Source organism: Pelophylax lessonae, assembly GCF_965119305.1.
Source record: "Pelophylax lessonae genome assembly, chromosome: 6".
NCBI lineage: Eukaryota > Metazoa > Chordata > Amphibia > Anura > Ranidae > Pelophylax > Pelophylax lessonae.
Genome location: NC_138773.1, coordinates 121,352,593 through 121,368,656, shown reverse-complemented (window position 1 = coordinate 121,368,656; position 16,064 = coordinate 121,352,593). Strand labels below are relative to the sequence as shown.

General features: G+C 38.9%; 1 protein-coding gene across 1 annotated transcript in view; it reads left to right on the top strand.

Moving 5' to 3' along the window:
- Positions 1-16,064, top strand: part of XYLT1 (xylosyltransferase 1) — a 530,851-nt gene that overhangs the window by 493,595 nt on the left and 21,192 nt on the right. The window contains exon 9 of the mRNA XM_082261193.1: positions 2,660-2,855. Within this exon, the coding sequence (XP_082117319.1) occupies positions 2,660-2,855 (196 nt within the window). The remainder of the gene's footprint in view (positions 1-2,659; positions 2,856-16,064) is intronic.

Genomic DNA, 16,064 nt, shown 5'->3' with positions numbered 1-16,064 from the left:
TGCTGTCAGGATGTAGTGCAAGCTGTTTCTATCTACCTCGCAGCCACTGCTTTCATTAGAAAGACTAGAAAGAGAGTCTCTTTTTATCATATCTAATGGTCTCTTTAAATGGAAACCAGCTTCTCGTTCCAGCCTTTGGTCTTAAAGATTGAGTACAAGACCTTATTCAGTTCTAGCTTTAGGTGAAAGGTATTTTGGGCAGCTCTTTGAACTGCAGGTGGTCCCAAATTCTGTGGTTGCCTAGGCTTGTTATTTTTTTGCTGCTGTTGCCCACCCCTTAGTTTGATTGCTTTTGAATGTTCCAATAGTCTCTGAAATATGTGTCCCTCAAGTACTTGAAATACAAATTGGATTTGTGTACATATTTTAAAATCCTTTTCTTAGAGTTCTTTGAGGGACACAGTTCACAGTTCTGTGTTCATGGTCTTGCTTTCCTACAAAACTGAGTCATGATGGAAGTGGGAAGGGTTATACCAGGCTGGGCATGGTATTTTGTCGGCCATAATCCAAATCGTTCTGTAGGCGGCAGTATAAGCCAATACCCCTGATTCCTATCTTCCCCAATAAACTCAGAGAAAAACATTTTATAGTAAGTTAAAAAATCCTGTTTTTCTGAAGTACATACCGCCTAATGAGAAGGCCAAGAGGTACAAGAGTTCAAAAGTGTTCAATAATATCAGTTCACAACAGGTTAACATAAGGGTACATGCACACACCCATATGAAAATACTGTAAGTAGCATGCAGGATCTTCTGTTGCCTAGCATCAATCTATTGTTAGGATGCAGGCTGCTTAGAAGAAGGCGTAGCATCCTTTTTTTGCTAGGAAACTGGTGGCTTCCGGGCCCAACTCTTTAAATCCTGCCAGCAAAGGCTATTTTAACACTTGCTGCAGAAGTAAATCACTAAAAAAATAAAAAATAAACCTAAAAGAGCTGCACATTTATTGCTGTATATGCAGCACGACTGCAATATAGTAATAAATACAGAGGGTTCAATTGGGCTTTGTAACAAATCCATAGGGTAGATCTCTTGTATGAGTAGGCAATGCTGAATCTAAAGTCTAAGTACCAGCCAGTTTTTACCAGAGCTCCTGATGGTGGAGGTGGATTTTACTGCTTGTGGGTGCCAGGTTGTGACCCCCAGGTTCACCCTTCTGCAGGTGCAGAAGTACAGGTGGGCACTGGTGAAGAGAAGATTAAGAAAACAGGCCAAAGATCAGGGCAGGCATAAAGAGCCAAAGCCAAGAGACAGAGACAGAAGATCAATCCAAGAAGCAGGACAAATAGTAGCAAGAGAAATCTCAGAGAAAAATGAAACTGTTGCACTGTTAATGGGAGGTGATCTGAGCATGACTTAAATAGAGAGGGAGATTGGGAGGCTGGGCAGGAAGTGGCCTAGAAGAAAGGTATATTAATCAGCAGGTGAGGCAGGCAATGCCCACAGTTGTGAGCTCTGTGCAGCAAGAACAGATCACATAATAGTAGAACCACAGGTACCAACAGAACCACAGCAGCAAGAAGGTAAAAACGAACCACAGGCATCAGCGAAACCACAGATGATCAGTTCTTCAGCTGATCTGTGACAGCCTTTATTGCATAGATAAGAAAAAAAATCTTTTTTTCATCAGTCCAGTCCTTAGTCAATCAGTGTGTGCACAGCAGGATTACAATTTCTATTACCAATTAACTTCTTGCCATTTAACATTGATGTGAACTTTTATTTGAAACAACAACAAAAAATAACTAAACAAACATGATATTTCATATTTCTGTACAGAGCCAGAATTGTCGCAGTCTTTTAGACTGGGAATAAAAAGTGACCCACGCATAGAAAGCTCAACAGGCCTGATACGAGTATTTGAAAACATTTTGCAAAGCCCAGTAGGACAGTAATATTCATATAATAGCACCTCTACAGAGAATACAGTGGATGGGACGCCAGATGTAAAAACTGAGCAAACCTAATAATTCAGAGACTGAAAGCTCAGAATACAGCTGAACAGCAAACATTTTGTATGAATTAATACATTTCAAGTTACCAGCGACCAGGAGAAGCCAAAAATATCAGTTTTGGGTTGAAAGCGGTGTGTTAGAAGTAGCTTACAGAAGGTCTTTTGCAATCTCTTTTTGTCTGAGCTACTGGACTGTCAGCCAAAATCTGAATAACATATACTATATACATATATATATATATATATATATATATATATATATATATATATATATATATATATATATATATATATGTATTTATATATATTTATATATATATATGTATTTATATATATTTATATATATATATATATATATATATATATGTATTTATATATATTTATATATATGTATTTATATATATTTATATATATATATATATGTATTTATATATATTTATATATATATATATATATATATATATATATATATATATATATATATATATATATATATATATATATATATATAGCTTGCTATCCATTTTTTTAATTTTGCATATAATAATTACTATTAACTCATGATTGTTTCTTCCTCTGTCATTTTTTTTAGGCATTAAGCTGTAGCACTGCTATCATTGCAGGCCGTGAGGTCATATCTGTGCAGCAGTCTGTCTTTTTTTTTTGTTTTCCACACTCTCAGTTTCTCTTCAATCTTGTTTTTCAGATACTATCCCATGGGCCACCCGGTTTCAGTCCATCTTTATTTCCTTGCTGACCGCTTCCAGGGTTTTCTTATTAAACATCATGCCACTAATCTTGCAGTCAGTAAGCTGGAGACATTGGAGACCTGGGTAATGCCAAAGAAGGTCTTTAAGATTGCCAATCCCACAAGTGATTTTGGCAGGCTGCAGTTTTCTGAGGTGAGTTAAAATGATGTGAGAGAAAATAGTATGTTTAGCTTTTCAAACAAATGAATTGCACAAAAGGCCTTACTCCAAAGCTTCAGCTAGCTAAGATTTTTATTGTATACAAACCTAAAGACGGCACAACTAGCAGCCACTTGGAGCAGAAGTATTGAGGTACAGTCCACTGACTGCTTCTTCACAACAGTCTAAAACAAGCTTCAATGCCAAGACATTTTGCCTGCTAGGGAATACAGCACCTGGGCTATGAACTACTAATTTGTATTATTCTAGTGCCAGAATTTTAAAATAAATTACAGTACATTTTGTTGCTAGGTTGTGTTTTTTTCGACATCGTCACACATGGAATAGATTTCATGGAAGCACAATACAGTATACTAATTTACTCATTGTTCTATAATGGCTTATCAAGTGTTAAAGCTGTGATATTCAACCAGTAATACACTGTAAATGGTAGTATACCGATGTGCAGGCTTTCACTTTCTAAGTCTTTTCTACTGCAGCTCAACAGCTTGCAAAAGCATTTGGTATTCAATGATGACTGGCACAATATTGATCATGGGGGGGCATTATCTGACAACTACGCCCTTATAAATGGAGATTATGCTTGTTGTTACTTCCCTTTTGCTGCTCTTGAAAAAGATAATACCTTACCCACTTGACCTCCGGAAGGTTTACTCCCCTTCCTGACCAGGTCATTTTTTGCGATACGCCACTGCAATGCATTAACTGACAATTGCGTGGTCATGCGACAATGTACCCAAATTAAATTTGTGTCCTTTTTTTCCACAAATAGAGCTTCCCTCAGGTAGTATTTGAGTTTTTTATTTCTTTGCGCTGGAAACGATGAACGGCCAACAGTTTTGAAAAAAAAGAAATATATATATATATATATATATATATATATATATATAATACCAGTGTTGCAGCGCTGCTACTTAAAAACAAATGTAAAATAGTGCAAAAATATCAATTCGTGCAAATGTGCAACAATGTGCAAATATAAAATATGTGAATCACACAATGCGTTTGAACAGTAATGCTAAAATTAATTAAAACATACTGCTAAAAGTCCATAAATATTGTGCTAATCAATAAAGCATATAAATATATAACTGTGATCATTGATAAAAGTCCATAAATATCCAACAAAATATGAAATAATTGTGTTCCGCTGAATCAATCCGGGTGCTCACCCCCTTGTGGTAGTCTACTCACACAAATCGCTCGGTCATCCGCAGTTCAATCATGAATAGCAGCTGGCCTTGCCAGCTTGAACACAACGATGTGTTGGGATAGATCCTTAGAATGGTCCTTAGTGCATACTCCGAGTTCCCTCAGGCATAAAAACAAAGGCCAAACATAGTGAAGTACGTTTCACTTAAAGTTTATTAGAGACAAGGAAGTATACTCACAAACATGTATGACAGAAGGGCGACATGAAAGCACGGCTCGGTGGTTTGCTGCTCTCGCAGCGTGCGCCTCACCGGCCGGAAGTGATGTCAGGTCCGCTCAGCCAATCACTAGATGCGTTTCGCCGTCCAATCACGGCGTCTTCTGTAGCTTGGACGGCGAAACACGGTGAGCTCCCAGATTGATTCAACGGAACACAATTATTTCATATTTTGTTGTATATTGATGGACTTTTATCAATGGTCACAGTTACAGTGGGTACGGAAAGTATTCAGACCCCCTTAAATTTTTCACTCTTTGTTATATTGCAGCCATTTGCTAAAATCATTTAAGTTCATTCTTCTTCCTCATGAATGTACACATAGCACCCCATACTGACAGAAAAACACAGAATTGTTGACATTGTTGCAGATTTATTAAAAAAGAAAAACTGGTCCTAAGTATTCAGACCCTTTGCTCAGTATTTAGTAGAAGCCCCCTTTTGATCTAATACAGCCAGGAGTCTTTTTGGGAAAGATGCAACAAGTCTTTCACACCTGGATTTGGGGATCCTCTGCCATTCCTCCCTGCAGATCCTCTCCAGTTCTGTCAGGTTGGATGGTAAACGTTGGTGGACAGCCATTTTTAGGTCTCTCCAGAGATGCTCAATTGGGTTTAAGTCAGGGCTCTGGCTGGGCCATTCAAGAACAGTCACGGAGTTGTTGTGAAGCCACTCCTTCATTATTTTAGCTGTGTGCTTAGGGTCATTGTCCTGTTGGAAGGTAATCCTTCGGCCCAGTCTGAGGTCCAGAGCACTCTGGAGAAGGTTTTTGTCCAGGATATCCCTGTACTTGGCCGCATTCATCTTTCCCTTGATTGCAACCAGTCGTCCTGTCCCTGCAGCTGAAAAACACCCCCACAGCATGATGCTGCCACCACCATGCTTCACTGTTGGGACAATATTGGACAGGTGATGAGCAGTGCCTGGTTTTCTCCACACATACCGCTTAGAATTAAGGCCAAAAAGTTCTATTTTGGTCTCATCAGACCAGAGAATCTTATTTCTCACCATCTTGGAGTCCTTCAGGTGTTTTTTAGCAAACTCCATGCGGGCTTTCATGTGTCTTACACCGAGGAGAGGCTTCCGTCGGGCCACTCTGCCATAAAGTACCGACTGGTGGAGGGCTGCAAGTGATGGTTGACTTTCTACAACTTTCTCCCATCTTCTGACTGCATCTCTGGAGCTCAGCCACAGTGATCTTTGGGTTCTTCTTTACCTCTCTCACCAAGGCTCTTCTCCCCCGATAGCTCAGTTTGGCCGGACGGCCAGCTCTAGGAAGGGTTCTGGTCGTCCCAAACGTCTTCCATTTGAGGATTATGGAGGCCACTGTGCTCTTAGGAACCTTAAGTGCAGCAGAAATCTTTTTGTAACCTTGTCTGTGCCTTGCCACAATTCTGTCTCTTCAGGCAGTTCCTTTGACCTCATGATTCTCATTTGCTCTGACATGCATTGTGATCTGGAAGGTCTTATATAGACAGGTGTGTGGCTTTCCTAATCAAGTCCAATCAGTATAATCAAACACAGCTGGACTTAAATGAAAGTGTAGAACCATCTCAAGGATGATCAGAAGAAATGGAAAGCACCTGAGTTAAATATATGAGTGTCACAGCAAAGGGTCTGAATAATTAGGACCATGTCATATTTCAGTTTTTCTTTTTTAATAAATCTGCAACAATGTCAACAATTCTGTGTTTTTCTGTCAGTATGGGGTGCTATGTGTACATTCATGAGGAAGAAGAATGAACTTAAATGATTTTAGCAAATGGCTGCAATATAACAAAGAGTGAAAAATTTAAGGGGGTCTGAATACTTTCCGTACCCACTGTATATGTTTATATGCTTTATTGATTAGCACAATATTTATGGACTTTAAGCAGTATGTTTTAATTAATTTTAGCATTACTGTTCAAACACATTGTGTGATTCACATATTTTATATTTGCACATTGTTGCACATTTGCACGAATTGATATTTTTTTCACTATTTTACATTTGTTTTTAAGTAGCAGCGCTGCAACACTGGTATTATATTTATGTAAAGGCACATGCACTTTTATTTGCAGCTAGCAGCTATTGCACAGACACTTTAGAGTGTTTTTATATATCTATTTATTTATTTATCTAGTCACACCATAAGCGCGAGGTTTCTTTTACTGTTTTACAATATATATATATATATATATATATATATATATATATATATATATATATATATACATATATTACTTTCTGCTATAAAACAAATCAAATAAAAAAGAAAAATTAAAAAAATCTAATTTCTTCATCAGTTTAGGCCAATATGCATTCTGCTACATATTTTTGGTAAAAAGAAATCCTAGTCAGTGTATATTATTTGGTTTGTGCAAAAGTTACAACATCTACAAACTATGGGATATTTTTATTTATTTATTTTTTACTAGTAATTGTGATGTTCAACAACTTCAACAACTTATAGCGGGACTGCGATATTGCGGAGGACAAATCGGACACCTAACTGACACTTTTAACACTTTTTTTGGGTCCACTGACACTAAAACAGTGATCGTATATATATATATATATATATATATGTGATTCTGCCCAGGAAGTGGCTGCCCAGTAGCAGTATATATGTTATGGGGCGATTGGAATACTGTTACAAAAATTTAGTAGATACTGAGGTTTGAATTTAGCATGGGGAAAATAAGGAAGTTAATGGTTAATTGTCATTATTAAAGTCCAATGGGTTTTTAAAACTAATTGTGGGAATGAGTAAAACAGGGTAAAGGGCAGCTGCCAAAATTATGGAATTATATAAACTTCAAATATTATTTTTAGTGGTTTGTTGTCAAGATTTCAATGGAGCTCTGTCCGCCTTTCCTAATGGACTGAGCTTCATCAAAATGCTGACAAAAGAAGCACTGTTGCTTTTATTGCAAGACCAGTGAGTGCCTCTATACATGTTTTGGATTTGTATAGATTTTTTTTGTGGGTGAAGACCCAGGCATTTACTTTACATATACAGTGCAGTGACTACGCTTGGGATATTTTGCAACCTGCCAAATATGGGGTGGAACTACTACTGTTTTCATTTAGTGATCAATTTGGATTGATGCCAGTTTGTGCATTCTTACCTACTCCTCAGACTGCTATCAAGTCAACATTAAATTAGATTTATAGCAAAATCTTATTTTACGTTTAGAATATGGAAGGAGGAAATTTGTTTTTATTGTTGTATCTTCGCTGGGGAGATTTGCCCACTGTGTTGGTCCTGGGACAGAAAGTGATGACAAATTAAATATTTTAAAGTTGCTGCCAAAACAGAAGGTAAGGGAAAATCTTACAAAAATTTCCTCTCTCTTCCAGTGGTGTCCAGAAAGTAAATCCAAGTAGGAACATAGGCAGAAAAGAAAACCTGACAGGGCTTTTATTTATTCCATACTCTATCCAAAGCCTAAAAAAGATTTAAATTTAAATACACATGCATTAAAGCAGTAGTAGACCGCAAAAAAAAAAAAAAAAAAGAATGAAAAAAATATTCTTCCTGCAAGTTAGGAGCATAATGTGCTAGTGTGCAGCACTGTCACTGCTCCCCCTGGGCTTCCATCTTCACCTGGTCTTCCTTCCTTCTGGATTCATGGGCAGTGGCCATTTGACTGGCCGAGCCACGATTATGTCACTCCCGTACATGCGACCGGAAGTCTCGGCAGTGGCATGGCTCTCTCTACGGATGACACATTTAGGAGATATTTACTGTACCTACAAGTAAGCCTTATTATAGGCTTACCTGTAGGTATAAATCATTAAAAGGCCTTTACTACCACTTTAAATCTGTTTCTATCTTTAGCTTGTTCACTTACGTTTTGAAAATAAAAAAAACTGGAAGCTGACCGGTTTCCAACTACACCTGCTTCAAATTCTGTCTTCTCCAGTTTTGGTATATTAATGCCTGTAGTACAAGTTAAGGGTATATAATGCACAAGCAACTTTACATAGTATAATTAAAATGTCTCCCTCTTCCCGGTACAAATAATCCCCCTCCCCCCTCCAAGCTCATACCGTTAGATCTCCACAAACATCCCTAAATCCCCACTCCAAGCCAGACAGTAAAGATTCCCCTCCCAGTACAGACCAACTTTCCCAGCACAGACTCTTCTGTACAATGAACCCCATCACAAATCCCTCAGTACAGATTTCACCCCCTAACACAGACTTCTCAACACAGAAGTACCACCCCCCCCCCCCTTAGTACATACTCCCTTCTAGCACTGATTTTCTTCCCAGACAAACTCCTTAGTAAAGACACCCCTCCCCTCAGTACAGGCCGGCTCTGCACAGAGCCCCCCCCCCTCCAGAACAGATACCTCCCTATTCCCCTCCCTCCCCCCAGGACAAACCCCTCAGTACAGAAATCCCCCTCCCCCCCAGTACAGACCTCCCTCAGTAATAGAACCCCCTTTCAATACTACAGACCCCTAATCACAGAATACTTATCTTACCCAGGACAGGCCCCTTAGTACAGAACCCCCCCCCCCAGCACAGACCCCCCTTAATAATAGACCTCCCCTTCCACCACTGCAGACCCCTCATCACAGAATACTTCCCTTGCCCAGGACAGGCCTCTCAGATTATACATTTCTCTTCAGTACAGACCCTTTAGTAGTAGAACACCCCCCCCCATCCCCATCCAACAACCCTCTCTTCCACAACACAGAAACTCTCAGAACGGACACCTTCTATTTCCCCCCTACCATGTGCAGAACCCTTACTACAAAACAATCTTCCTCAAACTCACCCCTTAGTACAGATCATGGCACTCCGTGGCAAACTGTACAGACAAACAGGAAATCAGAGTGAGAAGGAGTCTGTCTTATGAGTGGAGCAGGGAAGACAACACCTGCTCTCCTGCTGTCACTGAAGCAGTGGCCACACACAAGCTGGGCTTGCTGCAGCTGCCTGACATTTCTTTGTATTGTATGGTGGAGAAAATAGTGGTGCAGTGCCGTACAACACAAACAAAAACATGTCAGGCAGCCACAGCACCTCCAGCCATTGTGCAAACCATATCCCCCTTAGTACATCACTGATATAATCATCAAGCATTTGGAGACCCACTGGTCTACTTTCTCAAGTTCATATGGACAAAGTCTATGAGAAGGAAAAACAGAACACATTTATAGATGCTGGAAAGGAACTAATGAAAACTGCATAGGGAAATTCAGAAGGTTCCTGTCCGCGTGCGCTTACAGTGTCAGCTGCATGTGATTGCTTGGCTCTGGCTTCCTTTAGTGGTCAGATGTATAATTTATGCACAATACGTACAAAGCCTTTTGAAATATTTATCGGGAGTACTGTATGTGTGACTGGGTGGCATTGCTGGAGCACAATTAGGGGACATTTGTCACCCAGTAACAAAAAGTGTTGAAACAAGGGCCTTCATGCTAGGATCACCAGTTATTATTTTATTGAAAGATGCATGTTTAAAAAAAATGTATCTTTTGAAATTAAATTTACTTATTAAAGCTTATGTGAGATTTTAGTGATTGGATTTAGATACACTTTAGGTTGTTTGGTTAGAGGTTACCTTTAAATCCTTTGCAATTCTCAATTCCTAGTCAAAAATATTTCAGTACCTAATTTAGATATTAGTACATAAAACTGAAACTCAGGGTACAATGTCATAATACAACATAAGTATTTAGTATTCTGTACTAGCCTGAAATTAATTGGGCACATTCTTTTTCTATCAATGTGGCCAGCATAACAAATGGTAATCGTGATTGGGCAATTAAGAAAGACCAATGTAGAACTCAGGCTTTTGGTGTGTGTGGCAAATCCCAGACATTAATGTCCCATTAAGGAGATTAATGCTTTGTTGGTGCTGTTTATCAAAGTGTCTGCTAGTTGACTTTTAATTCCCTGAAGTGATAAGTGATCACAGCTATAATTTTTTTTTACTTTTTCCCTTTGAGTTGCTTGCTATTGTTTCACTTGCTTTACCTCCTGTAGGCTTTGCTATACAGTGATATAAGATATTAACTTTCCAGTGTACCGTATTTAGTCTTGAACTTTATTATGTATTTTTCAATGCTTGGTTCAGCTGTATGGGGTTGTTTGTAAAGATATGTATAGTCTTTACAAAACTTTTAGAAAACATGTAAAAAAAGATCAGTTTCATGTAAGCAAGCTTATTAGTAAACTTTTTCTATCTATAATGTAGAGTATATGAATACAGTATACACTGATCATCCATCATTTTATGACCACCCACCTAATAATGAGTAGGCCCTCCTTTTGCCAACAAAATATCCCTAATTCATTGAGGCATGGATGCCACTAGACACCTGAAGATATGCTGTGGTATTTGTCACCAAGCTGTTAGTAGCAGATCCTTTAAGTTTTGTAAGTTGCAAAGTGGGGCCTCCAAGGATTGGACATGTTTTTCCAGCATATCCCACAAATGCTCAATTGCATTGAGAGCTGGAGAATTTGGAGGCCAAGCCAACACCTCAAACATGTGGTTGTGTTCATCAAACCATTCTTGTACCATTTTTGCAGTGGGACAAGGTGCATACTCCTGTTAAATTGGCCACTGTCTTCAGAAAATACTGGCCCACCCCTCAAAAGACGTCACTGCTGACGAAACATTGCCCAAAGCATCACCATCACACTGCCTCCATCAGCTTTTCTTCTTCCCATACTTCATCCTGGTAACATCTCTTCCCCAGGTGGACATTGACATGCACCCTGCCATCCACATGATCTAAAAGAAAATGTGATTCATCAAACCAGACCACCTTTTATTCTCTGTGGTCCAGTTCTGATGCTCATGTGCCCAATGTAGGCACTTTTTGCTGTGGACACGGGTCAGCATGGGTCAGCATGGGCACCCTGACTGGTCTGCACCCCCATACACAACACATTTTTAACACATCAACTTTAGGGACAACATATTTACTTGCTGCCTAATATATCTCACTAACTTTCAGATGCTATTGTAATGAGATAATGAGTGATATGCATTTAACCTGTTAGTGGTCAAAGTTCTGGCTCATCAGTGGTTTGAACATTGTACAGCCATGTAAGCATTTTACATACCCAAAATCTGCTTCCTGCTTCGCAGGCCTCAAAAAACTTTTTTTCTTTAATGTTTCCTCTCATATTTAAAGCCAAACTCTAGTCAATGTGAAAATCATCCCTTGCAGTGCGGACACAGCCCCACTGCAAGGGATTATTTTCAATCTTCCTAGATTATTTTCAATTTTCAATTGAAAACATTCCTTGCAGTGGGGCTGCGTCCGCACTGCAAGGGATAGGTGCATGCTTAGTCTAGGCAAGAGGAGAAGCACTTTTACTTTCTTCATTCCCTACTCCCATGGCAGATGGTGCTCCCCATGCTTGGTGGTAGACTGTCTCTCAGCATCATCACATATGAGCTATATAGACCCTGCATTGATCTTGATGATGTCAGGACTTTACAGTACTGGAGCCTGGGGGAGAAGACACAGCAGGGACTAGTCTAACAGCATAAAGGAGCAGAAGATCAGGTTAATTGATCATCTTTCCCCTAGACCCTAAACAAGGTATTAACCCTTACAGTGCCGGCACAGCTCAAATGCAAGGGAAAAATTCAGTTTGTAAAATGTAAAGCTTTATAAAAGTTACTGTAATAGAAAATTTGCAGTGACAGTTCATATTACTTGCTTGCTAAATATACAATTTACCTTCTGTAGATAATATCATAAACTACAGGTATGTTCAAATACTTTTAGCAACAAGTTAAATTTCAGCTTTCTTCACTTAAAGTGTCAGGATCATGGTGGCCATTATCAGAAGGAGAGAGAATCCGCATTTTTACAGGAGAGGAAATTAACAGAAATCTCCCCAACCAAAAAGAGACAGCAAAAAATAAAGTGAATCTGTCAGTGATAGCTAACAGTCGTGCAAAGTCTCGGCTGGTAAATGTTAAAAGGAATTTACATTTATTAACATATCCTCACCACAGGGTGTAGTGCTAAAGAACATTTCTATAAAGATTGGGGATGAGAAAGGGTTAAAGGAAAAACTAACATGTTAATAGAGCAATTTAATGACCAACAACATAATGTGTAGGAAGACAAAACTAAATACCTGAAACCGAAACAGTTATGCAAAGTGAATAATGCTGGTCAAGAGACAGCCATGCTAAAGCATCTGAGGATGGGTAACATAGTAATCAACCAAGGAAACTAAGTGCAGGAGACATAAATTACATCAAGCTTATTTCCCTTCGAAACTTGGAAGATTTCAGCTCATAACTGGCAGAAATGTGTCAGACTCTGGCACGCACTTCCACAGTCAGAGAATTCTTAGCAGAAATGGTCTCCATAGAAGATTTGCAGCCAAAAAGCCATACATGCAAGGGGAAAACAAAGCCAAACAATCCACCTATGCAGAAAAACAGGATGCAGAAAACTGGCAGCAGGTGCTCTGCACAGAGGCAAAAATAGCTTTATCCCAAGGTAGTTTACTTACAGGCTGGAAAATAGTATATAAAAATGTATGCAACCTACGGAGAAGAGAATAGCGGTAGACAGTAGAGGTTCACTGCAGGTTTTGGGTGTAATTTTTGTAATTGGACCCAAGCATTAAATGACATACATACAAAAATGTCTATTCCCATAAAGGGAAGTGCCATCATCCCATCATAACGGATTAAATACAAACACATGCGGGAGCTTTGCATGGGAAAAATGCATAGAATCTAGACAAAGAATCTAAAATTTATATTTTTACTTTTTGGAAATTATTGACGTAAATACATAAAATGGAACACTGACACAGAATAAAATTAGTCCTATTGATATATCTCCAACCAGGGCCTGACTTTCCCCTGCATCCAATTGAAGCTTCTGTGGGGGATCAAGGCAGGTGCAGGAGGGAGTTAGGGAACTATTTATTATTGGGTCACTCTGGTGAAAGGAGAGTGGCAGATATAACCTCTACTGGGAACACGGACTCACTGTATGAGTAAGGTTTATGTAGAGCATTTGAGGATGTGTATATGATGATTTTGACCAGCTACCCCTTTGGAATGGTGCTGGATGCAGTCAGCATTCTGATATATAAAGACTGTCCATAGTAGTTTTCATTCCCCACATAGATTAATCAGATGTTATCTGAATTAACAAATTGGGTACTATATAACAACTACATTATGTTTCAATAAGAGCTGCTATAGCTTTATTTTAGATCTCCTCGCTGCTGAAATGTATAGGGCAATATCAGAGTTAGTTTGGGTACCTCTGTGGTTTCTTTGTTGGGTTCTGATTGACTGGATCCTTCCATGCACATATGGCATAAATATTTTCAACTACACTGATATTCTTTTTTAATACTTTAAAAAGAAAAAAATATTACTACTCTCCAATCCTCCTAAAGAAGTAGACTTTACGGACATTCACAAAATTCACCCGAAAAGTACCCAATACAGCCTAACCATTGGATAACCATGAGAATATGCAATGAGTAGTTATAATCAAATATCTTCTTAATTTTATTATGGGTCCCTGGGTGGAGGAGTCTCAATAACAGCAAGTGTAATCTGTATCATAGTTCAGTTTCAAGTATGTATGATATTTTACTGATTTCCAAAAAAGAAAAATGAGAATTTTAAAACCTGTGTGTAACTGATATGCATAGTACTGCTAAAGCCCTGTGCAGAGCTTCTGTATATGTTTCTATTTCTATTACAAATGGAGTTGGTCATTTGAGCAAAATTAATGGCGCCCCCACTGCTAAGAAGTACTGGCAGGTTGTTTGCTGCATGACACAAGGACACAGACAACGATTCATGCTACATTTGTGTGAACACTTTCAACCTATGGCACTTGCAACTGGTGGTTTATTTAACATTAGGGTTTTTTTGCTAAACAGTGCAAATTACATAGCAGCCTATATTGTGTGACTGTTTTAAATTATGTCAGTGGAAAGCTTTCCCTTTTTTCACATTTTGTTATGCTACAGCCTTATTTCAAAATGGATAAAATGTATTATTTTCCTCAAAATTCTACAAATAATACCCTATAATGACAACGTGAAAGAAGTTTGTTTAAAATCTTTGCAAATTTATTAAAAATAAAAACTGAAAAAATCACGACACTCAAAATTAAGCTCAGATGCATCCTGTTTCCACTGATCATCCTTGAGATGTTTCTACAACTTGTTAGGAGTCCACCTGTGGTAAAATTCAGTTGATTGCACATGATTTGGAAAGGCACATACCTGTCTATATAAGGCCCCATAGTTAACAGTGTATGTCAGAGCACAAACCAAGCCTCAAAGTCTGAGGAATTTTCTGTAGACCTCTAAAACAGGATTGTATCGAGACACAGATCTGGGGAAGGTTACAGAAACATTTCTGCAGCATTGAAGGTCCCTATGAACACAGTGGCCTCCTTCATCTGTAAATGGAAGAAATTTGGAACCACTAGGACTCTTTTTAAAGTGGGCCGTCTGGTTAAACTGAGAAGTCGGGGGAAAAGGGCCTTAGTCAGGAACGTGACCAAGAACCCAATGGCAACTCTGACAGAGCTGAAACGTTTCTCTGTGGAGAGAGGAGAACCTTCCAGAAGAACAACCATCTCTGCAGCACTCCACCAATCAGGCCTATATGGTAGAGTGGCCAGACGGAAGCCACTTCTCAGTAAAAGGCACAAGACAGCCCGCCTGTACTTTGCCAAAAGGCACCTGAAATACTCTCAGACCATGAGAAACAAATTCTCTGGTCTGATGAAACAAAGATTGAACTCTTTTACCTGAATGGTAAGCGTCATGTCTGGAGGAAACCAGGCACCGCTCATCACTTGGCCAATACCATCCCTATAGGGAAGCATGGTGGTGGCAGCATCATACTGTGGGGATCTTTTTCAGTGGCAGGTACTGGGAGACTAGTCAGGATCGAGGGAAAGATGAATGCAGCAATGATTGATGAAAACCTGCTTCAGAGCGTTCTGGACCACAGACTAGGACGAAGGTTCATCTTCCAACAGGTCAATGAACCTAAGGACACAACCAAAGTAACAAAGGAGTGGCTATGGAACAACTCTGTGAATGTCCTTGAGTGGCCCAGCCAGAGCCCAGACTTGAACTCGATTGGACATCTCTGGAGAGATCTGAAAATGCTGTGCACTGATGCTCCCCATCCAACCTGATGGCGCTTGAGAGGTCCTGCAAAGAAGAATGGAAGAAACTGCCCAAAAATAATTGTTCCAAGCTTGTAGCATCATACTCAAAAAAGCTTGAGGCTGTAAGTGGTGCCAAAGGTACTTCAACAAAGAATTGAGCAAAGGCTGTGAATACTTATGTACATGTTATCTATTTTGTTTTATATTTTTAATAAATTTGCAAAGATTTCAAACAAACTTCTTTCACGTTGTCATTATGGGGTATTGTTTGTAGAATTTTGAGGAAAATAATGAATTTAATACATTTTTGAATAAGGTTCTAACATAACAAAATGTAAAAAAAAGTGCTGTGAATACTTTCCGGATGCACTGTATACCATGGTATGTATTTTGTTTTGTATTCTATATTTTTTTCTTCTTAGTCTATTTAGCGTGTTTATATCTAAACAAATAAAAAATTAAACACAATTACCTCTTTTTAGGTAGGTAAAAACAACATATACTGCATTTAAATATTCTATATGTATCACTTGCCATTAGTATGTGGAATGCTCAAGGCAGCAACTGTAGGTTTTCCACTGTGCTTTAACCACTTGCCGACTGCTCACA